General features: G+C 45.2%; 2 protein-coding genes, 1 long non-coding RNA gene and 1 other non-coding gene across 5 annotated transcripts in view; 3 read left to right on the forward strand and 1 right to left on the reverse strand.

The window, feature by feature from the left end:
• LTK (leukocyte receptor tyrosine kinase) overlaps positions 1-5,059 on the forward strand; it is a 214,678-nt gene extending 209,619 nt beyond the window's left edge. For both annotated transcript variants that reach the window (XM_056545591.1, XM_056545590.1), the window contains exons 26-29: positions 1,214-1,315; positions 1,435-1,569; positions 3,022-3,112; positions 4,660-5,059. In XM_056545591.1, coding sequence (XP_056401566.1) covers positions 1,214-1,315; positions 1,435-1,569; positions 3,022-3,112; positions 4,660-5,046 — 715 coding nt within the window. In that variant the 3' untranslated portion in view covers positions 5,047-5,059. The remainder of the gene's footprint in view (positions 1-1,213; positions 1,316-1,434; positions 1,570-3,021; positions 3,113-4,659) is intronic.
• LOC130295172 (uncharacterized) lies at positions 1,163-17,949 on the reverse strand. The gene is made up of 3 exons (XR_008848721.1): positions 17,814-17,949; positions 5,068-5,243; positions 1,163-1,312 (listed from the first exon to the last, which is right to left on the reverse strand). It is a non-coding gene; the product is annotated as an uncharacterized LOC130295172 (long non-coding RNA).
• Positions 17,950-18,014: 65 nt separating this feature from the next.
• Positions 18,015-26,205, forward strand: RACK1 (receptor for activated C kinase 1). The gene is made up of 8 exons (XM_056545592.1): positions 18,015-18,222; positions 22,652-22,823; positions 22,904-23,051; positions 23,254-23,349; positions 23,643-23,753; positions 25,192-25,332; positions 25,709-25,819; positions 26,008-26,205. Exons 1-8 carry the CDS (start codon positions 18,114-18,116, stop codon positions 26,071-26,073), a joined length of 954 nt encoding a protein of 317 aa, XP_056401567.1. The 5' UTR covers positions 18,015-18,113; the 3' UTR covers positions 26,074-26,205.
• On the forward strand, positions 24,795-24,970 carry LOC130296124 (small nucleolar RNA SNORA23). The gene has a single exon (XR_008849124.1). It is a non-coding gene; the product is annotated as a small nucleolar RNA SNORA23 (small nucleolar RNA).
• Positions 26,206-27,733: the final 1,528 nt, after the last annotated feature.

Below are 27,733 nucleotides of genomic sequence, written 5' to 3' on the forward strand. Positions count from 1 at the left end.
CAACTGGTGCCAGAGAGTTAAACAGATTTGTAAATTACTTCTATTTAAAAATCTTAATCCTTCCAGTACTTATCAGCTGCTGTATACTACAGAGGAAGTTCTTTTCTTTTTGAATCTCTCTGCTCTCTGTTGACACCTCTGTCCATGTCAGGGACTGTCCAGAGCAGGAGCAAATTCCCATAGCAAACCTATCCTGCTCTGGACAGTTCCTGACATGGACAGAGGTGTCAGCAGAGAGCACTGTGGTCAGACAGAAAATATATTCAAAAAGAAAAGAACTTCCTCTGGAGCATACACCAACTGATAAGTACTGGAAGAATTTATATTTTTAAATCAAAGTAATTTACAAATCTATTTAACTTTCGGGCACCAGTTGATTTAAAAAAAAATGTTTTCTACCGGAGTACCCCTTTAAAGGAGACTGATCTTGGTGTCGCTGAGAGTCTTGCCTCAGGTCTTTCAATACTGCAGAACTAAATGTACAGGACTTTATTGGAATGCCGGGGGTCATTGTCCTAAGATAATCAATATTATTCAGTCCACCTTTTAGTGGTTATACTGTTACTCCTGATCGGTGTATAGAAATATATTTACATTGTTGGTACAAGCAAATAAGCCAGTGTTTTCCATCCATCGTGCCTCCAGCTGTTGCAAAACTACAAAACAGACCCAGTGTAGTCTGATCCTGCAGTCATGTGCTACTCTCTCTTCTGCTGCTTCTTGCTCATCCACATAGAGGGATCATTTTAGAGCAGTGTTTCCCAACCAGTGTGCCTCCAGCTGTTCCAAAACTAAAAGTTGTGAGTCTCCAGGATGCAGAATGTCATCCCAGTGTTGAAATGGGAATCCTTCAAGCCGCTATAGCAACAATAAAGAACATCTCCATTTTGTTACTCCCATTGTACAAACAGGACATATCATTACTAAGGTCTAATAGGTTATTTGTAAATCATCTTATAAGCCAGTGTTTTCCAACCAGGGTGCCTCCAGCTGTTGCAAAACTACAACTCCCGGCATGCCCGGACAGCCTTTGGCTGTCCGGGCATGCCGGGAGTTGTAGTTTTGCAACAGCTGGAGGCACCCTGGTTGCAAAACACTGCAATAAGCAATGTTTCATAGGAAATAGTCAAATACTAGGTAAATATCAACTGGTTTTAGGTGCTTGGTGCAGACGTTCCTATTTATTTGCTATACATGTTATGCTGTTTTCCAGTGCAAGCTATTACCGTAAAGGAGGGAGGGCTATGTTGCCTGTAAAGTGGATGCCCCCTGAGGCTTTCCTGGAGGGAATCTTCACTTCTAAGACGGATACCTGGTAATATAACATATAACAATGAGAAGTTTGGAGGAAATGTTTGTTACAATTATAATAACACTAACTACACAGTAATAATTGGGCCCCTAGATTTTTCATATCTTTCTATGTTTTCACAGGTCTTTTGGTGTGTTGCTTTGGGAGATCTTCTCATTAGGTTACATGCCATACCCATGCAAAACTAACCAAGAGGTACTAGAGTTTGTCACAAGCGGTGGACGCATGGATCCCCCAAAGAACTGTCCTGGACCAGTGTAAGTGTAAGATGTATAGTACAGTTTTATTCCAGTTATGTTCTCTATAAACTAATGCTCTAAATTATTGCATGTGCCCAGTAAGTTAATGTTAGCTAGAACTTAAGCCATGTCGAGTATAACTCTAAATTCGCTTTACAGGTTTAGTCTCCAGGTTTAGTCTCCAGAGGTAGCCTTCTCTTTACCAAAAGAACTATGAATTTATAGAATAGTCTACCTCAGGAACTGCTGACAGCAAAACATATAAGGGCTTTAATACAGGCAAAGATACATTCTTAGAACAAAGTAACATTAATGTATATGTAGAAATATAGAATCAAATCCCCTCCCCTCCATCCACCCATACCCCTTTCCTATACCCATTTCCTCTTCACCCACCCATACCCCTTCCCTCCATCTCCTCCTTTTCATCAACCATACCCCTTCCCTTCATTCATCCCCTCCTCTTAATCCACCATACCCCTTCCCTCCTTTTCACCCACCAATAGCCCTTCCCTCCATCTATCTCCTCCTTTTCACCCACCCATATACCTTCCCTCCATCTATCCATCCATCTCCTCCTTTTCACCCACCCATAGCCCTTCCCTCCATCTATATCCTTCTCTTCAACCACCATATCCCTTCCCTTCATTCATCTCCTCCTCTTCACCCACCATATCTCTTACCTCCATCCATCTCCTCCTCTTCTTCCACCCATACCCCTTCCCTCCATCCATCTCCTCCTCTTCATCCACCCATACCCCTTCCCTCCATCCATCTCCTCCTCTTCTTCCACCCATACCCCTTCCCTCCATCCATCTCCTCCTCTTCTTCCACCCATACCCCTTCCCTCCATCCATCTCCTCCTCTTCATCCACCCATACCCCTTCCCTCCATCCATCTCCTCCTCTTCATCCACCCATACCCCTTCCCTCCATCCATCTCCTCCTCTTCATCCACCCATACCCCTTCCCTCCATACATCTCTTCTTCTTCATCCACCCATACCCCTTCCCTCCATACATCTCTTCTTCTTCATCCACCCATACCCTTTCCCTCCATGCATCTCTTCATCTTCATCCACCCATACCCCTTCCCTCCATACATCTCCTCCTCTTCATTCACCCATACCCCTTCCCTCTATTCATCTCCTCCTCTTCATCCACCCATACCCCTTCCCTCCATCCATCTCCTCCTCTTCATCCACCCATACCCCTTCCCTCCATACATCTCCTCCTCTTCATTCACCCATACCCCTTCCCTCTATTCATCTCCTCCTCTTCATCCACCCATACCCCTTCCCTCCATCCATCTCCTCCTCTTCATCCACCCATACCCCTTCCCTCCATACATCTCTTCTTCTTCATCCACCCATACCCCTTCCCTCCATCTCCTTGGCTGAACTTGATAGACATGTGTCTTTTATTAACTATGTAACTATCTGCACAGTTACTGTATTTACTTCTTATTTCAGCTATCGAATAATGACACAGTGCTGGCAGCACACACCGGATCACCGGCCTAACTTCTCTACCATCCTGGAGAGAATAATCTACTGCACGCAGGTATAAATGTAAAACAATAAAAACTAGCTTTCCCTAAAAAATGTTATTCCTATCATCAACCTATAGGGGAAGGGGAAGGAAGTAGGATCAGGAGAACGTCCTGCAGCAGATAGAGGGAAACTCGGGAGAGGTAGACATAGTTAATCGTGAGACCGCCACAGCAGTCAGAGACAATCCCAGCAAAACAGGCCACGAAGCATCATTGGTGGGCTGCCAAATTTGCGCATCAAGAGCATCCAGCCAGTCCACAGCCGCTGCAGAGGTATCAAATAAATGGGTAGTGCCAAGGCCACCACTCTCATTTTCGCCGGATAAAGCATAGAATAGATCACATTGAGGGCTCGCAAACGTCTCTTGACATCCATATATTTAGCTCTCTATTTTGGACTTCAGCAGAAAAGTCCAGAAACACAGAAACTCAATTGTCATTAATGGAGAGCTGTTCCATGTCCCGAACTTTACATATCGAATAATATCTCTATCCTTATAGTGCGGGGGAGACCTGATCTTCTAAATCTCCTACTCTTTCCTCCACCGCCCCAATCTGCCCAGACACTTTCTGCATATCATGGCGTAACAGGTTAATGTCCTCACGCATACCACCAATGAGAAGCTTCATATCAGTATTCCCCTTAGAAATAGCTAACATCACATCCTTAAGCGTAGGTTCAGGGGTAGCAGAGTGTGCGGCGGTTGTGGCTGAGGCCCCATAGTGGCAGAGGAATGGTTAAGGCCCGAGGAAGCATGACCAGGTGATGCAGTGACCACCCCAGCATAGAAGAAGGGAGTAGGAGATACAGTCCCAAGCACTTGTATGGCAGGAGATACAGTTGAGGATGTAACAGACACTGCAGGGGCTCCAGCAGCAGGAGGGTTAACTGCAGGCTGTGCTGTACTCCCTGACTGTCTCGGCATTTTGTGGAGCCCTGAGGCCGCAGACGGAGCTTGTTCCGCTGGCAACCACTCTGCCCCCGCATCACTGACATCGCTCCAATCGTCAGCTGCAGCCGATCTAACTCAGGAGGTTCCATGACCCGGGCGAATCTCTGTAGCCGCTCCGCCACAACGGCCATCTTAGTGCAAGATGGCGCCGGCTCACCATGTGGCCCGGTCCCACCGCCTCCCTGCGCCTTTTTCCCCTTGTTTCTGTTGCTACGCCCAGCCATCTCTCACCCCGCCGCTTCAGGACAGGTACGGCAGCTCACTGCAGGGTTCGGGGATGAGAAAAATTATAGATAGCCAGGATAAATTAAGGATCAGTAGCGGAGCTCCAGGATGCTGCGACCGCTCACATGCCGTGTTAAGCCACACACCCAGAGGTCAGTTGTTAGTATTTCTTGGTACTGGTATATGAATACATTCACAATATAAGTGAATACATAGCAAATGTCCTATTAGAACAAAACGTTGATGGATCTTTAGTATTTCAAAACATAAGAGACATTAACATTTTCTACTAGAACATTTATCCATGTGATGATCCATGTGATGGGTAGTTGAATTATGTTGGACAAGGAGATATAATAACTAGTGTTTCCATGTTTCAGGATCCTGATGTCATTAACACCGAGCTCCCTGTGGAGAGCGGCCCACCTCCAGAAGATGAAGGAAGTACAATAATGCGACCAAGCAGCTGTAATGGGATGACACCCTTAGTGGGCAACACATCTCTTCCTCCTTTGTTGGACACACAGACCACGGAAAACAAGTTGGGTGATCTTCCTCAGGAATTACTGGTTGAAAACCTAGTGGGCTGGAATATCTCACATCCAGGCTTACCGTGTGTTACAGAAGCCCCAGAAAGTTCATGGGTCCAACCAAACCCAAACCCAACAACAGAGACAAAATCCCAAATGACCCACAAACTAAAGAACAAATCTAAAAATCTTTGGAACCCAACCTATGGTTCGTGGGTAATGGAAAGCACTTGCTGACTTTTTAACATCCTAGCGTACCTGCTTAGGTGTGAAGACTCAGGTTTGAACCTTGGGACTGTGGGTCCTGTCCCTCCACAAGCCAGAATATTCAGCATTTCCAAAGAAGAGCTCATTGTACCCTCAGATCACTTTTACGTTTATTGGATGGAAGGGAAGAAACCTCGGACATTCCCAGTAAACACTGTGAAGAATATCTGTGAAGAGAGTTGCAAAGGCTTTAGCAGAGGCCAATAGACTGGACTTCAACCTCACTTCTCAGTCATATTATAAAGATATATTTTTGTTTCTATTTTTAGGTGATTGTGATATGAATGGTTTGATTGGATAGAAACTCTGCTGGTGAAGTGCAACAATTTTCACAATTTTCCACATATATTAAAAAGAAATGGACTGTACAGAGGTAAACATATAAGATTATTGGGGGGAATTTATCAATGCTTTACACTAGCATAAAAAAAAGTCACAAATTTTTGTGCAAAGCTCTGACTTTTTACGGAAAACGTTAGAAAAGTTGTGAATTTCCCCACAGAAATAAGGCTTGCAGTAAAATGTGCAACTTTTTTAGGCTAGGTTTCCACACTGGCGATTAATTTTTCTGGCGATTTTTGGAAAACTACCACTGCAGTTTTTGAGCCAAAGCCAAAAGTGTATTTAAAAGGAATGGAAATATAAAGGAAGGACTTATACTTCCTGCTGGATCCACTTCTAAATTTGTCTCAAAAACTGCATTGGCTGATATCCATAAAATGCCCAAAAAAACTGTGTTGAAACCTAGCCTTATGTAAAGCGTTGATAAATGACCTGTATCGAGCTTCACGTTCATGAGAGACACCAACCTTTTATCAAACGGGTATTCTCAAAAATGTAAAGCAACTCAACAGAGGATGAAGGACACGTCATTTGAAAATCAGGGCAGTAGGTTACTGTAAAAATATTCTATATCTCGTAGGACACTGATCGGATTCACATTCAGACACTTTTCCAGTTGTAAGCTATCTAGTCGCTAAAAAATATTTCTATCTAAAAATCCCAAAATATTTGCATCAAATGTAAGTCCTTGAGGTGGTTCACATATGTCAAGTTAAAGGGGTACTACTCTGTAAAACAAATTGTATTTTTATAAATGATCTGGTGCCCGAAAGTTAAACAGATTTGTAAATGACTTCTATTTAAAAATCTTAATCCTTCCAGTACTTATCAGCTGCTGTATAATACAGAGGAAGTTCTTTTTTTTTTAATTTCCTTTCTGTCTTACCACAGTGCTCTCTGCTGACACTTCTGTCCATTTTTGGAACTGTCCGGAGCAAGTATAGATTTGCTATGGGGATTTGTTCCTACTCTGGAAATTCAAAGAGAAAATAACTTCCCCTGGAACATACAGCAGCTGATAAGTACTGGAAGGGTTAAGATTTTTAAATAGAAGTCATTTACAAATCTGTTTAACTGTCTGGCACCAGTTGATTTAAAAAAAATAAAAATGTTTTCGGGTGGAGTAGGGTTGACCGGGAAGCAGAAAAGGTATTTCTTGTTCTGCACCAAGGTGCCCCACCCGTGGCACATTTCAGAAGTAAACCTTCCGAGACGAGAAGGAGCAGGTGCCAAGTTTTGATTGGGTATAACTATGCCCACATGCAATGTCCAATAGCTGCACAATGTCACTGTAACATCGGCAACATCATGCAGATATTGAACGTCGTATGTTGGGGTGGTTTTGTCTTTATCCAATGATCGCGACCTGGCGCCTGCCCCCTCTCGTATTGGAGGGTATGCTTCTAAGACATGCCAAGAGCAGAAGTGGAGCCCGGTGAACAGAACAAGTAATACCTTTTTGCTCCTCGGGAAACCCCTTACTACTAAGCGCTATCAGTTTTTGGATATGTTGGGTGGCGAACCAATATTGCTAGACAGCTTTATCTGTGGACACTATTAGACGACATAATATTCAGTGTCATATAAAATTAAGACTGAATCCTATATTCCACAATGGCCCACCAATAACTATTAAGCAGTATAAAGTCAGGTCTGACCCCCACATGCCCCACGGGACAAGGCGCCCCAAACCTGCAGACAGTGTATTATATGCAAGACACCTCAAGTCTATTGATCTCTGCACAGTTGCCACCTGCACAGTAGTAGAGGAACCTTTTTATCCTTATAGGAACATTTAGCATGATATCTCTGGAGTAAATGCAAGTTCTGACCAAGGGCTTCAGTCGTGCAGTGCTCCTCTGGCAAACACACTGCCCTTTAGGAGGCAAAGCTATATTTTTTTATAACTTAGACACTTATTTTAGCTCCCGTCTGCTTGTACTCTCATCCCATCACTGCCATACTAGCCGGGAGGAGTTACTCTTTATACTGGAGCTGCCATATATCTCTTCTGAGCTCAGTGAACTTAGTGGGTAAAAGAGCAGAAGGGGAATGGGGAAATCCACTCAATACATGTTTTATCCGCATAGATGTCAATAATTGTTGCTGCTCTCGTTTTGTCAGGGCTCAGGGTATAAGCTTTACAGGTAAAATGGCATCTATGGACATGAGACCATGTGGCTGATTTATAGGTTGTAGTAGTGATGTTCATTCCACAAGTCTCGGTAAGGTCACTAGATACTGGTAAAAGTTTCAGCGACAGAGAAGGAAAAAAACTGCACTCACCTATTGGTGGCAATCTTCTTGTAACTTTATTATCTTCAGTGCATCACAATCTTGCAGCGGGGAGGCTGCGCGCAGCCTCCCCGCTGCAAGTTTGTAATGCACTGAAGATAAGAGTTAATAAGATTGCCACAAATGGGTGAGTGCCGTTTTTTTTTAATCTCTGTCCCTGAAATTTGCATTATGGACATTTAATATAAACAGAGCACAACCTAGGAGAGTGCGTTTCTTCAGCTAATGCTTTTCCTCCTATGAGTGTGCATAGAGTCCTATAACCCAGGTTAGTGTCACCACTACTGGTAAAAGACTTGGACAAGACACATAGCTATAAAACCACCAGGTAGTATGCAGCCTGAAATAGACCGAGGATCACATTGATAGAATGAACTATTGTACTAAAAAATACAATAAAGTTATTTATCTTTCCAGGTGGATTGATGTGTTGATTGTCTAATGATGTATTCAAATTTTTTTTTTATTTAACGTTTTTTTATGCAAAATTACAAGACAACCAAAAGCAAGTAGAGCATGCAAGAGTTATAAAACATGAAAAATCACATAGGATCTGGTCGGTCACCTAATGATGTATTATAATTGAGCCAATGACTGTAAAATGACTGCATATATATTGGGGAAAAGGGTCTATAAATGAGGCTATCCCACCTGCTGGAGGAGCAGGCGGCCCTCTCTGTGGGGGAATGCTACTTGGTTGTTATCTGTCACTTTAAGGCTCATGCACAATGAGAAAATTTGGCGAAGAATTGCCTCGCGGAATTAGCACCACAGATTCCGCAACGAATTTTACCGTAATAAAAACTCCCATTGACTAACCGGCTTTTCCAGGAGGATTCCGCCAAAAAGTTCATTCTTTGTCGGAACCTGAATGTGTGTCAATAGTTCCACTAAGGAAGTGTGCATGGAGTGTGAACTGAGCGGCAGAATTGCATTGAAATTAATGGGTTTCTGCTTCAAGTCTATTCTGCTCAGAAATTAAAGGAGACATGTCATAACAAAAGCACTGGGGCGCCCCCGCAATCTCCTATACGGAGCCTTGCCGTTCAGCTATCTTCGGATCTACCATGGAGGGGTTGTGACGTGCTGCTCCTGGGGAGAGCTGGGGCTCCGTATAGGAGATTGCATGGAGCCCCAGCGCTCGCCAAACACCCCCGTGATCTAAAACGGATCTCCTATCCGGCAGATAGGGCATGCGTTTTATGTATGAGACTTCTTCTTTAATTCAAAGCGCAATACCCATAGTTTGCATAGGCCCATATGGACTTTAATAAGAAGAGCCACTCTTGTGTATTCTCATCTTTCCATTCCCTTTGGATGCATCTGCCTCCTTTTGCAGTATAGGGCTAAGAGGACCCCCATTTTCCAAATAAGCGGAGACCCTAAAGATATATATGGCCTAACCTGTGGATCTGCCATATATATATATATCCACGATAAGAAAACACAATTGAAGAGTAGTGGAAATTGGGTAGATTGTCACAGACCTGTTCCTGTTATTAGCATTGAAAAGAAATGTAAGTTTTCTATTAAAAGGGTTGTTTATGATTAAAATAACTGACCATGTCTTGTGGTGCCATTTACCAAACAGCTTTAAGCCCAAAAAAAAAAAAACGGAAGAATTCCAGTAAGTACAGTATCTGGAAAATGTATTAATGGTGAAGCCTAACAAAACTATCATGGCAGTGACAACCTGAATGTATATCATGAAAACGTTGGTTCTAACAATCTTTAGGAAAACCGGGCACTAATCCTGGTACCTAAAAACCTGCAATAGCTCTTGGCCATATATTTATTTGGTAAAAAGCCATATCTCTCTATTCTACCATACACAGGTTTTCCATGCAAAGCCACTTCCAGATTTCTTGTTAGTTTGGCCGACAACTATCTTACCGGATCAATGCATACATGTGAACGTTTTGGCTTAGTCGAATGTTTATGTGTTCTAAAATGAGAAAGAGGAGGTTACTCGCTGCTAGTCAGCTTTCGTGAAGACTTCTCTCCTCGAAAACAAAAGGATCAGGCAGTTGAAATCCAACAAGCCTGACCCAACTCTCCGCCAACATCAGCTGACCGGGAAAGTCGGAAGGCCTCCATACATTTTAGATAGTTGGCTGGTCCTGACCAAAATCGTGGGTTCGACCAAGTTATGACTTATGTGTACAGAGCTTTTAGTGTTTAATTTGCCTGCTTCTTTACCTTATGTGAAATAAAGTACTACACTGTTCCTATTCCAAGCAATGTGCTGCCTGTATAATGTAGGACAGAACAGGTCAAGGAGCGCACTGTTGGACCGCTCACCACTCTGCCAAGATATAAAGATTCTGAACGGGGATCCCTACCCCTTGTATTACCTTATAATTCCTTATAGAGTATCTCAAAATGGATTTTCTACACTGGACATCTCCTTAAAACAGACACTTTCACAACAGCAACTGTTGCTTATATATATGAATTGGCCACATAGACACCATAGAGAATGGTCTCCAAACCTAGTGCTTCCCCCTCTCTGCGCCAAAGTGGAAAGCCACTAAATAAGACATGGTCCATCCATGAATTATAGAACTGCATAAGATAACTTCGGCACTGCAGACACACCTGAGGGCTCAAATATCACGCAGCTGATTCCTACACCGGCTGAACAGTCCGCACAGGAGCGGTGCAACACAGGTCCACAAGATAAAGTTTATCTGTATTCCAAGAAGAAGAAAAGAAGACCGTGGCACTCACCAGGATGCTTCAAACGACTTTATTCACCGGGTGACACTGCAGGGAGACAACGGATAAACGAGCAGGGGTGCTTCTGGGGTGCCGCACATGGCTTTCCCAACTGTAATAACAACTGATCCGACTTATTTTAAAAAAAAAGTGTTGTTTGCATGATTCATCCCCTTAAATGGGTATTCCGGCCCCTATCCAAAGGAGTACGTCACGACTCCGCACCGTGTGATGTCACGCCCCACCCCCTCAATGCAAGTCTAAGGGAGGGGACATGACGGTCGTCACGCCCCCTCCCATAGACTGCATTGAGGGGGCGGGGAAGGGACATGATGTCACACGGGGGCGGATTCGTGACGTCACGATACTCCGGCCCCGTAGTCGTTACGCTTAACACTCGGAGCCTTCAGCGCAGCGGAGAGCTCACAAAGGTGGGTGCGGAATGACAGATTGCAGGGGTCCCCAGTGGCGGAACCCCTGCGATCAGACATCTCATTCCCTATCCTTTGGATAGGGAATAAGATGTATTAGGGCCGGAGTACCCCTTTAATGTAGGGGAATTTAGGTAACAACAAGGTGTCACTTATCCAATGGATAGGTGATAACTGCTGGATCAGCGGGGACCAGTGAATGCTTGTCTGCCATTTTACTCAAATTGAGGACACAAGATCCATGTTCTGGTCTAGCAGTTATCACCTATCCATTTATTACTGGAATACCTCTTTTAAAGGGGTTATCCAGTCTGGAAAGATTAAAGGCCTATCCTCGGGATCAGTGGTGGTCCAATTCCCGGCACCCCTGATGAACAGCTGTTTGAAGGGGCCGCTGTGTCCCATCAACTTAAATGGATCAACACTACAGTTCCCTGTATCACCGCTACACACCGTATATCTGTTTAAATGTCCCGCAACTGCAATCAGGACACGGATTTGCCGGAAGTCGTATGCGAGTCTATAGGACTACAGGCAAATCCATATTCTGACTGCTGCAGTCTTGGGCTATGAAGCTGCAGAAGAAATAAACAGAAATCCTGCTGCTGGAGCATGATTGAAGATACACTTTAAAAATGCTAAGGCGCTCATAAAATCATCGGCCACCTTTAAACAGTGGATTGGCGATGGTGCTGGGAATTGGACCCTTTCTAATGTTATATTGATGGCCTATCTGGAGGATTGGCCATCAATCATTACAGGCAGGGTAACCTCTTTATATAAATGGAAGAGTAATACCTTTGTGAGAGTTCCCTCAAGAATGTTGAGAACATTTTTATAAATCTTCATATTCAAGAGGATGGAAAATGTAAATTTTATGGTAAGCTTATGGATGAAATTAAAGCAGTATTCCAGGCCAAAACTTTTTTTTATCAACTGGCTCCGGAAAGTTAAACAGATTTGTAAATTACTTCTATTAAAAAATCTTAATCCTTCCAATAGTTATTAGCTTCTGAAGTTGAGTTGTTGTTTTCTGTCTAACTGCTCTCTGATGACTCACGTCCCGGGAGCTGTGCAGTTCCTATGGGGATATTCTCCCATCATGCACAGCTCCTGGGAAGTGACATCATCATTGAGCAGTTAGACAGAAAACTTCAGAAGCTAATAACTATTGGAAGGATTAAGATTTTTAAGTAATTTACAAATCTGTTTAACTTACCGGAGCCAGTTGATATATATAAAAAAAGGTTTTGCCTGGAATACCCCTTTAAATTCTAGATTATTTTATACAGTATTATAGTGCCCTGCCCTTGCCTTTTTGTTCTTCTCTAATAGGATTTTAAAGTAAAAAAAAGAACAGGAACATAGGCCGGTATTTATCATTGTAGGTGTACTGCCAAGTTTCTTGCTTCTGGCATTTTTGCATTTGAGTGGAAATTGCACTTTTTGGCCCCTTTTGTCGTTTTTTTTCTAAATTTGTTTGGTACCAACCAAAAAAAAAGAAAAAAAAGGATGCAGTAGTGATGGAAAAAAATATATTTAACAAAATGTATATTTCTATAACAACATTTTAATAAATTTTTAAACAGGGATCAATTTATGTGGGCAGGCAGGGCACTAAAAATGTAGCCAAAAATAAAAAAAAATTAGTGTGTATGTGTGTTTTTCACTTCTTTTTTTTTTTTTTTTTAATATTTGTTAGGTAGTACTACTACTCCCAGCATGGAATACACTGTTCCATGATGGGAGTAGTAGTTCCTGTGATAATAGAAAGATCGCCCTGGGTGTCACTCCTGACACCTGATGCAACCGTCCATTATATAGCAGAGATGCGGAGCGGCTCTATACAGCGCTCACATCTCTGCACTATACTCCGGCCGGCCAGTGATGTGAATAGAAATTTACATCACTCATTCATATTGGCCGGATGGTTGCAGCCAATCTCCGCTCTCAGTGGAAAATATGAATGGTGAGTGGCCGGCCGGAGTACAGAGCAGAGATGCAAGCACAGGAGAAAGCCCCTCCGCATCTCAGGGATGAAGGATGATCGCAGCGGGTGTCAGGAACGACACCCGCTGTGATCTGTCCTTAAAGGGATACTCCGCCCCTATACATCTTATCCCCTATCCAAAGGATAGGGGATAAGATGTCAGATCGCAGCGGACCCGCTGCTGTGGACCCCCGGGATCGCCGCTGCGGCACTGCGCTATCATTGCTGCACAGAGCGAGTTCGCTCTGTGCATAATGACGGGTGATACAGGGGACAGAGCAGCATGACGTCATGGCTCCGCCCCTCGTGACTTCACGGCCCGTCCCCTTAATGCAAGTCTATGGCAGGGGGCGTGACGATCGCCACACCCCCTCCCATAGACTTGTATTGAGGGGGGCGGGCCGAGATGTCACGAGGGGCGGAGCCATGACGTAACGATGCTCCGTCCCCTGTATTGCCCGTCATTACGTGCAGAGCAAACTCGCTCTGTGCAGTAACGATAGCGCACTGCCGCAGCAGCGACCCCGGGGATCCCCAGCAGCGGGACTGCAGCAATCTGACATCTTATCCCCTATCCTTTGGATAGGGGATAAGATGTCTAGGGGCGGAGTACCCCTTTAACTGCAGGTACTACTGCTCCCAACATAGAGCAGTGTGTGCTCCATGTTGGGAGCAATAGTAACTGCATTAATAGACAGATTGCAGCGAGTGTCACTCCTGACACCCGCTGTGATCCTCCCGTATAATGTATAGATGCGGGCGGCCGCTCTTCTGTGGTCCCCTGCACTGATGTATACTGTATATACACCTATTCATATTTCCCGCAGTGAGCTGTGATTGGCTGGAACCATCTGGCCAATCACAACTCTCTGTGGGAAATATAAATAGGTGTATATACAGAATACGTCAGTGCAGGGGACCATAGAAAAGCGGCCGCCGGCATCTATACATTATACAGAAGGATCGTATCGGAACCGGCAGGTCAGACAATTAGTACAGGTACTACTACTCCCATTATGGAACAGGGTGTTCCATGCTGGGAGTAGTAGTATTACCTAAAAAAAAAAGTGAAAAACACACACACACTACATTTTTATTATTGTCGGCTATATTTTTAGTGCCCCGCCCGCACACATAAATTGATCCCTGTTTAAAAATTAATAAAAATTTTGTTATAATAAAGATACATTTCGTTAAATACAATTTTTTCCATCACTACTGTATCTGGACAGAGGTGTCAGCAGAGAGCACTGTGGACAAGACAAAAGAAAATTTCAAATAGCAAAGAATTCCCTCTGTAGCATACAGCTGCTAATAAGTACTGGAAGGATAAAGATTTTTTAATAGAAGTAATTTACAAATCTAAAAATAGAAAAAATCTCAGCTCACCTGGGACTTGCACGGCTACCTCCAGACATCAAGGAAAAATAGGAAAAAAAGGCCAGTAAGTAGAAGAATAAAAAAACTTAGCTATTGCTTGGGATCCCCTTTTTCTACATGTGCAGTTTTTGTATTTTTGCATGTCCATGTTTGTCTGCTTTTTTATGCTTCTACTTGCTGGCCTTTTTTTCCCCTATTTCTCCTTAATTTACAAATCTGTTTAACTTTCTGGCACCAGTTCATGTAAATAAAAAAATAATAATTCCACCGGAGTGCCCCTTTTAAATTACTGATCATATTCAAATATTTCAAATGTAAAGAAAAATGCATCTGAGATCAAAAATGGCAGCTTATTAAACCAAATACATAACAGTAACAAACGAAAAGTGCATAGAAGCACCTTAATAGCCCAATGTTGTGGCACTAAAAATCGCTACAGGATACATCAATAAACATAGTAAGGTAAAATCAAACACCTATGGTGAAAAAAACAGTATAATGAACATATTACCAAGTGTTATGAAGTGATGTAGTGAACCACCGCCACCACCCAATGTTTTGCGCTCACTGGCTTTGTTCAGGACTATTTCAAAAGCGCAACATCCTCCGCCATGAGTCTGCTTAAAATAGCGTGTGGTGGCCCAGTACAGAAGTGGCCCTTCTGTACAATCTATGGTCCTTCTCAGGTGGACTCAGTCCTAGTCCCCTGGCCCCACACACCTCGGGACTTTAGCTATGCCATTGTACATACAAATGGTTAATGTATTTGAGTTAGATGTATATGCCTTTAAAGCGCAACTGTCATGAGGCGCTCACATATGAAAGATAAGGGGCGCATGCGCTGGGACCTGTGTGTCAATCACACAGCGGTCCCAGCACTGGTGTAGTGGGGATAGGCGTGGCAGCCACGGGGCATAGCGAACCCCTGGCCACACTTATCCGACTGTCAGTGGCTGCATATAAAAGTGTTTTTGAGCTAATAAAATCCATAATAAGGATACAAGTACGGCTGCAGACATATTTTACACACCATACACACTCTGTGGTTAGGTTATATGCCCCAAACCTCATGACAGTTGCGCTTTAAAGGAGTACTCTAGTGCAGAGTATTCCTGCTCCGTCCTGCCCGGGCTGCAAAATAAATGAAAAATCACTCACCTCCCTGGGTTCCTGCGGAGCGCCACTACAGCTGATCGGTCCTCCGGTCCATCTCCTTCATACTTCCTGGTGTAATGAAGCATCACATGGCGCTCAGCCTATCGCCGGCCGAGGCGGAACATCGCGGCGGCCGGCGATAGGCTGAGCGCCATGTGACGCTTCGTTTCACCCGGAAGTATGAAGGAGATGGACCGGAGGACCGATCAGCTGTAGTGGCGCTCAGCGGGAACCCAGGGAGGTGAGTGATGGTTCATTTTCATTTATTTTGCAGCCCGGGCAGGACGGAGCAGGAATACTCTGCACTAGAGTACTCCTTTAAGACCTGTTGTTAAGTCATGTAACCAGGGAAGGTGTCAGTGACCAGATGACTTGTGAGGTGAACTATAGGACCCTTCCAAATTACTCCCCTATAAACCCAGGGAGGAGCTAGCTAGTTCCCTTGAGTACAAGCTGAGGAACAGTCAAGACCTGAGAGTGTCTGGTGTCCTGAAGAGACCCAAGGCCTAACCACCCAGCCACGCTTCCACCAACCAAGTGCCCCACAGGTGATCATCAAAGCCTGTAAAGCTACACATGGAGTGAATTTTAGTCAGTCCTAGCCAAGTCAGTCAAGTCTGTCTAAATTCAGAATGGGTCTGCATAATTCAGCCAAGTCTACTACAAGTCTCAGCGAGCCCACAAGTCTCCTAAGTCGCTGGTCATCTCTTTGGGCCTAACTGAGCTGTAAAGACTATTGCATCCGTCTGCCTCAGTAAAGCTGCTGTTGTTCCATAACTTGGCATTGGAGTCATTATTTGCCCCGCGCCTAGCCCAGGATCCAGTGGCCATACCTCGAGTGGTGCAGATGTTAACCACGCCCTGGCGTCACGAATACAAGGGGTTAATGCCATCTGCCCCTAGGGTAATGACACCTGCCCTTCATCACACCCTCACCACAAGCACATATGTCTCAAACGGAGGGGTTACTCCTTTCAGCCATAGAAGTGAATGGGTTACGCTGCTCCTATTACTAATAATGGCAGCAGGAACGTAGTGTGATCGTACCCTAAGGCACCAGGATAATAAATGGCACTTGGCTGATCATAAGCCCTGCTGCAGGTTTTACATTACAGCCCAGAAGCTTCATGTTATGAATCTGATGACATTGTTGGAGGACTTTTTGAAAGCATTGTTATGCCATACGTGAGTGGTCTCCAAACTGTGGCCCACCAGATGTTGCCAAACTACAACTCCAAGCATGCCCGGACAGCCAACGGCTCCAAAAGTGGAAATAATAATAATTATTATTTGGTGAAACAAAAAAAATAAATAACATTTTGCACATTCAAGGGGGCTTCTTATTTACACTGTTAACAGTGCGACCAGACTAAAATGTTATCTTGATTCTTTAGGTCGACCACATGACAACAATACCCAATTTGTAGAGTTTGGCTGCATGAGGGATCATTTGTTTTGTGCTGTGATCAGTAATTTTTTCTGTACCATTTTGGTATTGATCAGGTTGATTTGGTCGCTTTTTACTCTATTTTTTAGGATACGATGTGATGAAAAAATTATTTGGTTTGGAATTCTTTTAAGCTGATGCCATTCACTGTATGGGATAAATGATAATATATATTTTAATAGCTCGGACAATGCCGCATGTGGCAATACCAAGTATGTTTCTTTTTATTATGTTTACATATTTTTTATATGGAAAAGGGGATTGATTTATACTTTTTATACGGAAGGGGTTAAAGGGGTACTCTGCCCCTAGACATCTTATCCCCCTATCCAAAGGCTAGGGGATAAGATGACTGATCGCGGGGGTCCCGCCGCTTGGGACCCCCGTGATCTCCCTGCTGAACCCGGCGTTCCTTTAAAACATCGGGTTCAGCGCAAGCGGCTCGTGACATCTATGCAATTCTATGGGAGGGGGCATGACGGCTCCCATAGACTTGCATTGAGGGGGGGGCATCGTCATTCATCCGGCACGGAGCAAAGTTCGCTCCGTGCACCGGATGTCTGGGGTACCGCAGCCAAGATCGCGGGGGTCCCCAGTGGCAGGAACCCCACGATCAGACATCTTATCCCGTATCCTTTGGAAAGGGAATAAGATGACTAGGGGCGGAGTACCCCTTTAATGTATGTGTGTTAAATAATCCTTTATTAACATTTATAATGCATATAAATAAAGTTCCATTGAAGCTCTGCCCTCAGCATGCTGGTTGTTGTAGTTTTGCAACAGTTGGAGGCAACCTGGTTGGAAAGCACTGAGTTAAACCAGCCTAATGTCAGGCAATGTACGTAACGTAAATTGTGTAGTGTTCGTAACTGAGGTGATGCAATAAAGTTATTATTAAAAAAAAAAAAAAAAAAAGAGAGAAAGAAAGAAGTAACCGTCCCGCTCATTATGGAGAAGCGTTGTCACACGGGACACATACACCGGATCCGGTTACACTATGGAGCCGCCGATCTGTATTTCTCTAACGTAAACTTGTGATATTACTGTACACCGTACGAGGAAACCATCAACTAGACTCTGTCCCAGCGCTACGCAGGGCGCCATGTTACGCCGGCCGTCTTACGCACTTCCTTCCGTGACGTCACGACGTCGGCCCTTCACGTTGGCTATATAAGCCGCGGCTGCCCTCGTTTCCGCCTTTTCCCGGTCCCTTTAGAGGCGACAGACTCAATCCCCCTCCATCCTCCGCCGGTGGAGCGTCCCCAAACAAATCCTGACCATGACTGAGCAGATGACCCTTCGGGGGACCCTTAAGGGCCACAATGGCTGGGTTACCCAGATCGCCACCACCCCACAGTTCCCGGACATGATCCTCAGCTCTTCCCGGGGTGAGATACATGTGTATGCGCTGGCGTCGGATTAAAATATGGGCGTCCTGGGGGGAAGCTGAGGTGTATGGGGTGTGGAGAGCCGCCGGGGCCTACTGCAGTGTACGGGGCGCTGTGCACACTGTGCGGTAGGGCTGCCGTTTCCTTCACTAAGTTGTGTGTATTAGTGTTTCCCCAACCAGGGTGCCTCCAGCTGTTGCAAAACTACAACTCCCAGCATGCCCGGACAGCCTTTGGCTGTCCGGGCATGCTGGGAGTTGTAGTTTTGCAACAGCTGGAGCCACCCTGGTTGGGGAAACACTGGTGTATTAGCTGTTTGTAGTGTTTGCTTGCTTAGTGTTGTTTTTTATTGTATAGCACAACTACAACTCCCATCCTGCATCCTCTTGGCTCTCTGGGTGTTGTAGTTCTCCAGCACCATGGCTCGGGTGAGTCCTATGTAGCCGTTGCTACTAGTAACTCCCTGATATGAATGATCTGGAGCTTCATTACTAGTGATGAGCGACATTGGCCATATTGGAATTCGCGATAGTTTGCGAATATTCATATTTATCTATTTGCAAATTTCGTGAATTCGTTATATTTGAGGAAGACACCAGTGAGGGGGATGGGGGCAACATTACTATTGGTTGCTAGGGATGTTGTTAATAACCTCTGACAAGTGTATTTGCATCATTCTAATTGGCCCACAAGTGAAAAGGAATATGCGCATATGCGGGAAAAACGAATATTCGCAATTTCGATTATATTTTCGCAATATTCACGAATTTGTGATAAAAAAAATATTGAAATGCGAATATTCGCACCCAACACTATTCATTACTCTGCAGGGTTGCTGTGTACATCAGACTCCTTGTTGTTGTTGGGTATCTGTCTTGTCCAGTGATTCCCAACCAGGGTGCCTCCTAGCTGTTGCCAAACTACAATTCCCAGCATGCCTGGATGGCCAATGGCTGTCCGAGCATGCTGGGAGTTGTAGTTTTGCATTGGCAGCAGGCACCCTGGTTGGGAAACACTGGTCTTGTCAACTGTGTGTGTGAGGCAGTGGTCTCCAAACTGTTCCTAGAGATGTTTTCAAACTGCATGCTGGGAGTTGTAGTTCTGCAACGTCTGCGGCACCAGTTTGTAGACCACTGGCATAAATCTAGGAAGACTCTAACAAAATGGTTTTCATCAGCATCCTGCCAAAAAGGGGTTCTGGCTGACGTGTCCTGTGGCGGGCAGCGGTGGGCACCATACAGGCGTCCTGTGCAGAGTATTTGCTTGGGAAGGGCTGGTTCTTAAAGGGGTAGTCCAGTGGTGAACAACTTATCCCCTTTCCTAAGGATAGGGGATAAGTTTGAGATCGTGGGGGCTCCGACCGCTGGGGTCCCCTGCGATCTCCTCTACGGAGCCCCGACAGCCCGCGGGAAGGGGGCTCGACGACCTCCGCACAAAGCGGCGGCCGATATGCCCCCTCAATACAACTCTATGGCAGAGCCGAAGCGCTGCCTTCGGCAATCTCCGGCTCTGCCATAGAGATGTATTGAGGGGTCGTGTCGGCCGCCGCTTCGTGCGGGGGTCGACACCCGCTATCTGGCCGGAGAGCCTGGCCCCCGTACAGAGAGATCGCAGGGGGCCCCAGTGGTCTGACCCCCCGCGACTTCAAGCTTATCCCCTATCCTTAGGATAGGGGATAAGTTGTTCACCACTGGACTACCCCTTTAAAGGACAACTGTAGTTGTAAACATTTATATATGCCCGGGCCTCAAAAATAAACAAAATAAACTCATACATACCTTCCTACGAGCCCCCGTTGGTCCGGCACAGGCCTCGCGCTCCGGCAGTGCTAACGTCATTCCACTTCCTGGGGACGCCGCTGAGCTGTCGGCATAGCGATGCCGCGGTCGGTGATAGGCTGAGCCCTGGCCGGCTTCTTAGGCTGAGCACAATGTCATGTATCACTGACCTGGGCAGGACATCGCTACGGCCGGTGGAATGACGTCAGCACTGCTGGACCGTGAGGCCTGTGCCGGACCAACGGGCTCGTAGGAAGGAATGTGAGTTTTTGTTTTCGATGCACGGGCATATATGTGTACCACTACAGTTGTCTGTTAATGACCAGGTCTGCTGTGCTATTGAGTCCCTTTTAGAATGGTTTATACTAGTGGGAAGCTGCCTGCACTAGGTGACTACAGGTTGATGAAATCAATGGTGCACGCTGCTGTGCGCTACAGTATATGTTGGTCTCCCAGTCTTGGTGGGATCCGGACTGAAAATCGAAATATATAAATACAGCTTTTGACATGATGATCAGATGTCAAAAGTTGTTGAACGCGCCGCTTCTCACTGCTGACACACGTTAGGATTGTGAGTTATTAGCCGGGGAAGCGGGCAGCATTGTTCTACGCAAAGAAAACGTACGGGTTTCTCAGTTAGCCTGGCAGTCGAGTGCAATGCCACCCGCTTCCTTAACTAATAACTCGCCGTTGCAGCAGGTGTCAGAAGCGAGGTGCGGTCAACAACTTTTAATTTGGCGGAGTTGCCAGAATTTGTTGATCGCGCTGTCTCACTGCAGTCGTGAGTTATTAGCTGTGAAGCTCTGGAGATCCGTACACTTGGATAGATCTGCCGGCTGGGTGCGATGCTTCTTGGCTAATAACTCGCGATCGCAGCGGGTGTCAGCAGAGAGCCAGTGTGATCAACAACTCTTGACGTCTCTGATCGACATGCCAAAGGTTTTTACTGACTGTAATGCGTTAAGTGGCACAGGTGTGGTAAAATCCGTACTAAACAACAAACATTCTAAAGTATATGGGCACCTTTATAAACTAGTGTCCAGGAGTGCGCTTCTCGGGAGATTTATTCATGTCCAGAGGAAAAGTCGACCATAGCAACCAATCAGATTGCTTAATTTTTTTTTCAGAGACCTTGTCAAAAATGAAAGAAGCGATCTGATTGGTTGCTTTGGGCAACTTTTCCTCTAGACAATTTTTGATAAATCTCCCCCTTTGTGTCCTTGAGGTGGGCTGTAAAAATAAAACTGACACTAATCTACCTTGAGCTGTCTCACAAACACGTGTGGTCCCAGCTCATCAAAACTACTTCCTGGTTCATGGGACATGACAACCTTGCAAGAAGTGCCCACTCAGCCCATCACGGACTGTGGCGGGACCCCACTGTGGCCAGTGTCTTGCTGAGTGTGGATGACAAATCACCAGGAAGTAGCAGGGACCGGTAGAGTTGGTGCTGTGGGGGATCAGGGTAGAGGTGAGTATTTTTATATTTTTTTCCACATCACACTGTTTCATATAGGATTCTGTTATAGCTAATCATATGTATAATCATTTAGATGTGATACTTATCTTGTTTTCTTGGTGACATATTTTCCTTATTCCAGTAGACAGGCCCCACACTTAAGGGTATGTTCAGATGAGCGGATTTTAAGCGCATATTTTGCTTCGGATCCGCTGCTGAAGGACGTCTATATGCTGCCTTTACATGTGCCTGCTCGGAGCAGCAATACGCCACAATGAGCAGACACACTGTGATGTGCGAGTCGCCAAGCGTATGCGCAGTATACTCGCACATTGTGGCAGCTCTCAGCCTCGCTCATTGCGGCAGCTCTCAGCCTCGCTCATTGAGCAGGGCTAGCGGCCACGATGTGTGCGAGTACACCGCGCATGCGTGGCGACTCGCACTTCACTTCAGTGTGTCTGCACTGAGAAGGCGCCATACAGAGGTCCTTCAGCGGCAGATCCGCAGCAAAATACGATGTAAATCCGCTCGTCTGAACGTACCCGAAGAGTAGATCTTAAAGCGAAACTGTCATGAAATCTGGGTGCTATAACCTACACACAGCCTTTGTACTATGTGTAGATGGTATGTACAGCAATGCTTTTACCTCATTTTTTGCAGGCTTTCATGACCCCAAAAAATGCTTTTGATCACAGCCACTGACAGTCGGATAGGTGTGGCATGAGGTAGGCGATGCCCCGCTGCTGCCACTCCCACCACCTGTATGTCAGCGCTGGGGCCGCTGTGTGATTGACACGCATGCGCCCTTCAGTTCCCAATACTAGGGACAGAGGAAACGCGCTCTGCATCTAGCACTGCGCAGGCGCACTGAGGAGGCAGACGGCGGCAGGAGCGAGCACTTGCCTGGATAAAACGTGGCAGCGCACATTTTAGATGAGCTGAAGGGCGTTGGGACCTGTCAATCACACAGCTGTCCCAGCGCTGACATACAGGGGTCAGTGGATGTGATCAAAAGCATTTTTTGGGGGTCATGAAAGCCTGCAAATATTAGGTGAAAACATTGCTGTGCACGTGGTACAAAGGCTGTGTCCAGGTTATAGCACCCAGATTGCATGACAGTTGCGCTTTAAGATCCTGTATACTGGAGGCCACAACCTCTTGTACTGTATTGATGATGATCTTTCCATTCTAGACAAGACTGTCATCATGTGGAAGCTGACACGTGATGAGACCAATTATGGCGTCCCTCAGCGCGCCCTCCGCGGTCACTCCCACTTCGTCAGCGACGTGGTCATCTCCTCCGATGGGCAGTTTGCCCTGTCAGGTTCTTGGGATGGGACCCTGAGGCTGTGGGATCTCACCACGTAAGTTGTGTGGATGGGAGGATATTCTGAGAGGAAAGATTTTGGAATAGATATTCATGTGACTGTCTTCTTCTCCTCAGTGGCACAACCACAAGGAGATTTGTGGGTCACACCAAGGACGTCCTCAGTGTGGCTTTCTCCGCCGACAACCGTCAGATCGTGTCAGGTTCCCGAGACAAGACCATCAAGCTGTGGAACACTCTGGGAGTGTGCAAGTACACAGTGCAGGTAAGGAGACTGTACGCCCCCTATAGAGGGGGTGGTGTAGCGCGGCTCATGATCCCTGTGATTAGAACAACTATCCTGAGTGTTTCCTATGGGAACAACGTCAAGTAGGCTGAAAACCCTGCAATTATGATGGGACCATAGAAGCTGCAGTAGTCTGTACTCTTCAGGGCTTTTGTTAGTACTTACGTTGCTTCTCTTTTAGGAAGAGTCTCACTCTGAATGGGTTTCTTGCGTCCGCTTCTCACCCAACAGCAGCAATCCAATCATTGTTTCCTGCGGCTGGGATAAGATGGTGAAGGTAAGTTGTTCGGGGTGGGCAAAAAGACAATGCTACAGATTCTATCATGATTAGTGGTCTCAGGGTGTTGTCTATAGCATTGTCACCCAACCAAGGTGTCTCCCGCTGCTGCAAAACTACAACTCCCAGCATGCCCGAACAGCCAAAGGCTGTTCGGGCATGCTGGGAGTTGTAGTTTTTCAGTAGCGGGAGGCACCCTGGTTTGGGGAAAAACTGCTTTAGGCAGTCAGATGTTTTGTAACTGCAAGTGACCATAGTATAGTTCACAATGCTTTGAATATTCTTAATTTCAGGTCTGGAATTTGGCCAACTGCAAACTGAAGACCAACCACATTGGCCACAGTGGCTACCTGAACACTGTCACCGTGTCTCCCGATGGCTCCCTGTGTGCTTCTGGAGGCAAGGTAAGGAGAAAAATGACTGACCATGTGTCGTATTGCTGAATATATTTTTTTTGGTTTTGTGTTGTGAAATCTGTAGACAAGACAGCTGTTCAGTGTTAGAGACTTTTCCTATAAAACGCGTGGTGAACGCACCCTTACCGGTGTTGTCTTTACACTTTTTGTGCTTGATCTCAAAATGACAAATGGAAGTGGATTTCTGCTTGGTTAAACTGGACGTGCAAATTAGATCAGCAAAAGAACTTGTTCAACTGTCCCTTATAGATGTAGTTGGGGGCGATTTTTAGCAAAATCTGTCCAGACGAAAAGTTGCTGAGTTGCCCCTAGCAACCAATCAGATCGCTTCTTTCATTTTTTTCTTTTATGAATGTAAGGCTCAATCTGGTTACTATGAGGAACTTTTCCTCTGGACACGTTTAAATAAATCTTGCCCGTAATATCTGTTGCATGGACATAAAATAATGCAAATAATTTAGACCAGTGGCCTTCAAACTGTGTGCCTGCAGCTGTTACAAAACTTAAACTCCCAGCATCCCTGTATGGCCAACAGCTGGTCACGTTTTCTTCAAACAGGAGATGGTCCACATGTAAATTTGATGTTGATGGTTGTCCAATGTGTATATCCTGATTGACGCTGTTGTTGGCAATGAGTAGTTGAACTAGTACACTACCCCTTTGCCTAACCAGTCTCCTACATGGTGTTGGGACACATCCTGAAATCTGCTTTCTCGTTCCTTTTCCATTGTGGTATATTGTCCTTGTGCGGGGAAAAATCCATATAGTGAATAAAGCCACATTAGACGGCCAAAGGCTGTCTGGGCATGCTGGGAATTGTAGTTTTGAAAAAGCTGGAGGCACCCTGGTTGGGTAAGACGACTGTAAAGCGGAGGGGGGGGGGGGTGTCCTGGCTGTAAAGGGGGGGGGGGGGGGGTCAAGATCAGATGTTGTGTCCGGTAATGCTGTTGTCACACCATACTTTTCAGTCAGTTCACCAAATGAGTTAGGAAATAATCCCAATGCATATAGGAAACATCCATTGAGGCTGCAGGTCTGTGTGCACAGTGTCAGTCTGTGTCATGTAAAGCAGTTGCTGGTGTCCTGCCTGCTGACTGCTTTACTACCTAATCCTGCGGCCCAAGATTATCCTGAGATCATAGTACTGGTCTAGTGATGTCTCTGGACACTCAACCACTGGCCAGCCTCCAAACTCTCAAACATACTTTTATATATGGGATTAGACATCTTGGTGGCTTCAGTATGAGGGAGAAAAATATTGATATAGATCATTATTGCACTTCTCTCCTGACATTATTTTTTTCCTTCATATATTAGATGAGAAAGCAAGATGAGTGGTTATAAAATCTTAACAGTGTTGCAGAATATGGTGGAATAAATATCTGCCTCATTCTCACAATTTTCTAATCTGCTTTTTGTTTTTCAGGATGGACAAGCCATGTTGTGGGATCTGAATGAGGGCAAACACTTGTACACCCTGGACAGTGGAGACATCATCAATGCTCTCTGCTTCAGTCCCAACCGCTACTGGCTGTGCGCTGCCACAGGGCCGAGCATCAAGATCTGGGTAGGTTTCCTGCATTTTAGAAGACCCTTCTGTATTATCGAAGTCCAACCTCTATGGCTGCATCTCTTGTCATCGCTTAAAAGTTTTGGTGAGAAATGTGGCTCATATGTTGAAGGTACATTCAGTTCTTTAAACCAGCATCAGATGTGAATCCAACAAAAATGGACCCTTCTGTTGGATCAACTCCTAACTTTGGTTGTAAAGAACTGTATGGGTGGATTAGTATCCTAGAACCAGATACTCTCATTGCACTGATGATTCTCATGCCAACTGATGCTCATTGCTGAAAATCAGAGGCTGTTACTGAGCAATGTATCCGTTTAATGTGACTTGTTTTAAAGGTCTAGATTTCTATCTGAAACTTGTCTTTTTGTAGGATCTGGAGGGCAAGATCATTGTAGATGAACTGAAGCAGGAGGTGATCAGCACAAGCAGCAAAGCTGAGCCCCCACAGTGCACCTCTCTGGCCTGGTCAGCAGATGGACAGGTAATGACATTTGACAACCTTTGCTAGTGCATCCATCGGCCATCACTTTCCATATCACTGTATTATGGTAGAAGCTGGTTTGCCTTTCAGCAAATAAAATGGTACTGAGGGCACAGACTGTTTTGGGTGTAATAGACCAATGTGTAAAATCTAGTTTTAATTCTCACTTTATTCCGTTGCTTTTACAGACTCTCTTCGCCGGATACACAGACAACTTGATCAGAGTTTGGCAAGTGACTATTGGGACCCGCTAAGATGTTTTCTGGATACAGGAAAATGGAGACATTACAATTGTAATGTTACCACCTGATGCTGCTTGTGCAGTATGGAGTCTTTTCTTACAACAGCAGCCTGTGACTCAAATAAAAGTTGCTATAAAACTACAACTTGTGTTCCTGTGTTATGTGGCTCCAGCAGGTTGCAGAAAACCCTGTGATACTAGAGTATAAGGATAAGTATCTGCTCAAAATAAAAAAAGGTAACACTAAGATAACACATCTTAGATCTGAATGAACTAATTGTATGAAATGCTTTCGTCTTTACATAGTTGAATGCGCTGACAACAAAATCACACAAGTTATCAATGGAAATCAAATTTATCAACCCATGAAGTTCTGGATATGGAGTCACACTCAAAATCACAGTGGAAAACCCCACTACACGCTGATCCAACTTTATGTAATGTCCTTAACACAAGTCACAATGAGGCTCAGTAGTGTGTGTGGCCTCCACGTGCCTGTATGACCTCCCTACAACGTCTGGGCATCTTCCTGATGAGGTGGTGGATGGTCTCCTGAGGGATGTCCTCCCAGACCTGGACTAAAGCATCCGCCAACTCCTGGACAGTCTGTGGTACAACGTGGCGTTGGTGGATGGAGCGAGACATGATGTCCCAGATGTGATCAATCGGATTCAGGTCTGGGGAACCGGCGGGCCAGTCCATAGCATCAATGCCTTCCTCTTGCAGGAACTGCTGATACATTCCAGCCACATGAGGTCTAGAATTGTCTTGTATTAGGAGGAACCCAGGGCCAACCACACCAGCATATGGTCTCACAAGGGGTCTGAGGATCTCATCTTGGTACCTAATGGCAGTACCTTCTTGCCACAGCTCGCATTGATGTGCCATCCTGGATGAGCTGCACTACCTGGGCCACTTGTGTGGGTTGTAGACTCAGTCTTATGCTACCACTAGAGTGAAAGCACTGCCAGCATTCAAAAGTGACCAAAAAATCAGCCAAAGGTGTCTTGCTAATTGCCTATAATTTCCACCTGCTGTCTGTTCCATTTGCACAACAGCATGTGAAATTGATTGTCAATCAGTGTTCTTCCTGAGTGGACAGTGTGATTTCACACAAGTGTCATTGACTTGGAGTTACATTGTGGTGTTTAAGTGTTCCCTTTATTTATTTGAGCAGTGTATATGTGCTATTCATCTAATAGTATGGTGTTTGCCAATCATTCTGATCTGATCTCTACTGATTCCTTCTGCATTTCGGTGCAGGATACGTCAGCACAATCCCCATTCAAGAGTTGTCTTTTCTTCAGTGATGGTTTGTAGGTTTACCGCCTGTTGCCGCACACGACTCAGGTTTATAAAGAATGATTGGCTAGATTATGTTGGATCAAAGTCACCAATACATTACTCCTTTTGGTCCCCTTCTTGCTTTTGGTTTTAGTTTCAGGTTAAACCTTTTAACGTACAATGATAAACGACTGTTCACGCAAGTCGGCAAAGGGTTGGGGAGTATAAAAAAAAAACTTATCCCCCCACTCCCCAATAATCGCCTTTTATTTTTCTTCTAAGTAATTGTGGCATGTGGTGATCTGCCTTATTCACTCGGGACCAAATAATTCTTTCATGGTTGCTGTGTGTCCGGCCCGTGCGACTGAAGTCCGTTATCATCCACCTTC

The sequence above is a fragment of the Hyla sarda genome, chromosome 11 (assembly GCF_029499605.1).
Source record: "Hyla sarda isolate aHylSar1 chromosome 11, aHylSar1.hap1, whole genome shotgun sequence".
Classification (NCBI taxonomy): Eukaryota; Metazoa; Chordata; class Amphibia; order Anura; family Hylidae; genus Hyla; species Hyla sarda.

What these genes read in the sequence shown, in the direction of transcription:
- RACK1 (XM_056545592.1), top strand. Translation starts at nt 18,114, where the DNA reads ATGACTGAGCAGATGACCCTTCGGGGGACCCTTAAGGGCCACAATGGC. An exon ending in GATCCTCAGCTCTTCCCGGG is followed by an intron (nt 18,223 to 22,651) that starts GTGAGATACATG and finishes TTTCCATTCTAG; the next exon opens with ACAAGACTGTCATCATGTGG. An exon ending in TGTGCAAGTACACAGTGCAG is followed by an intron (nt 23,052 to 23,253) that starts GTAAGGAGACTG and finishes CTTCTCTTTTAG; the next exon opens with GAAGAGTCTCACTCTGAATG.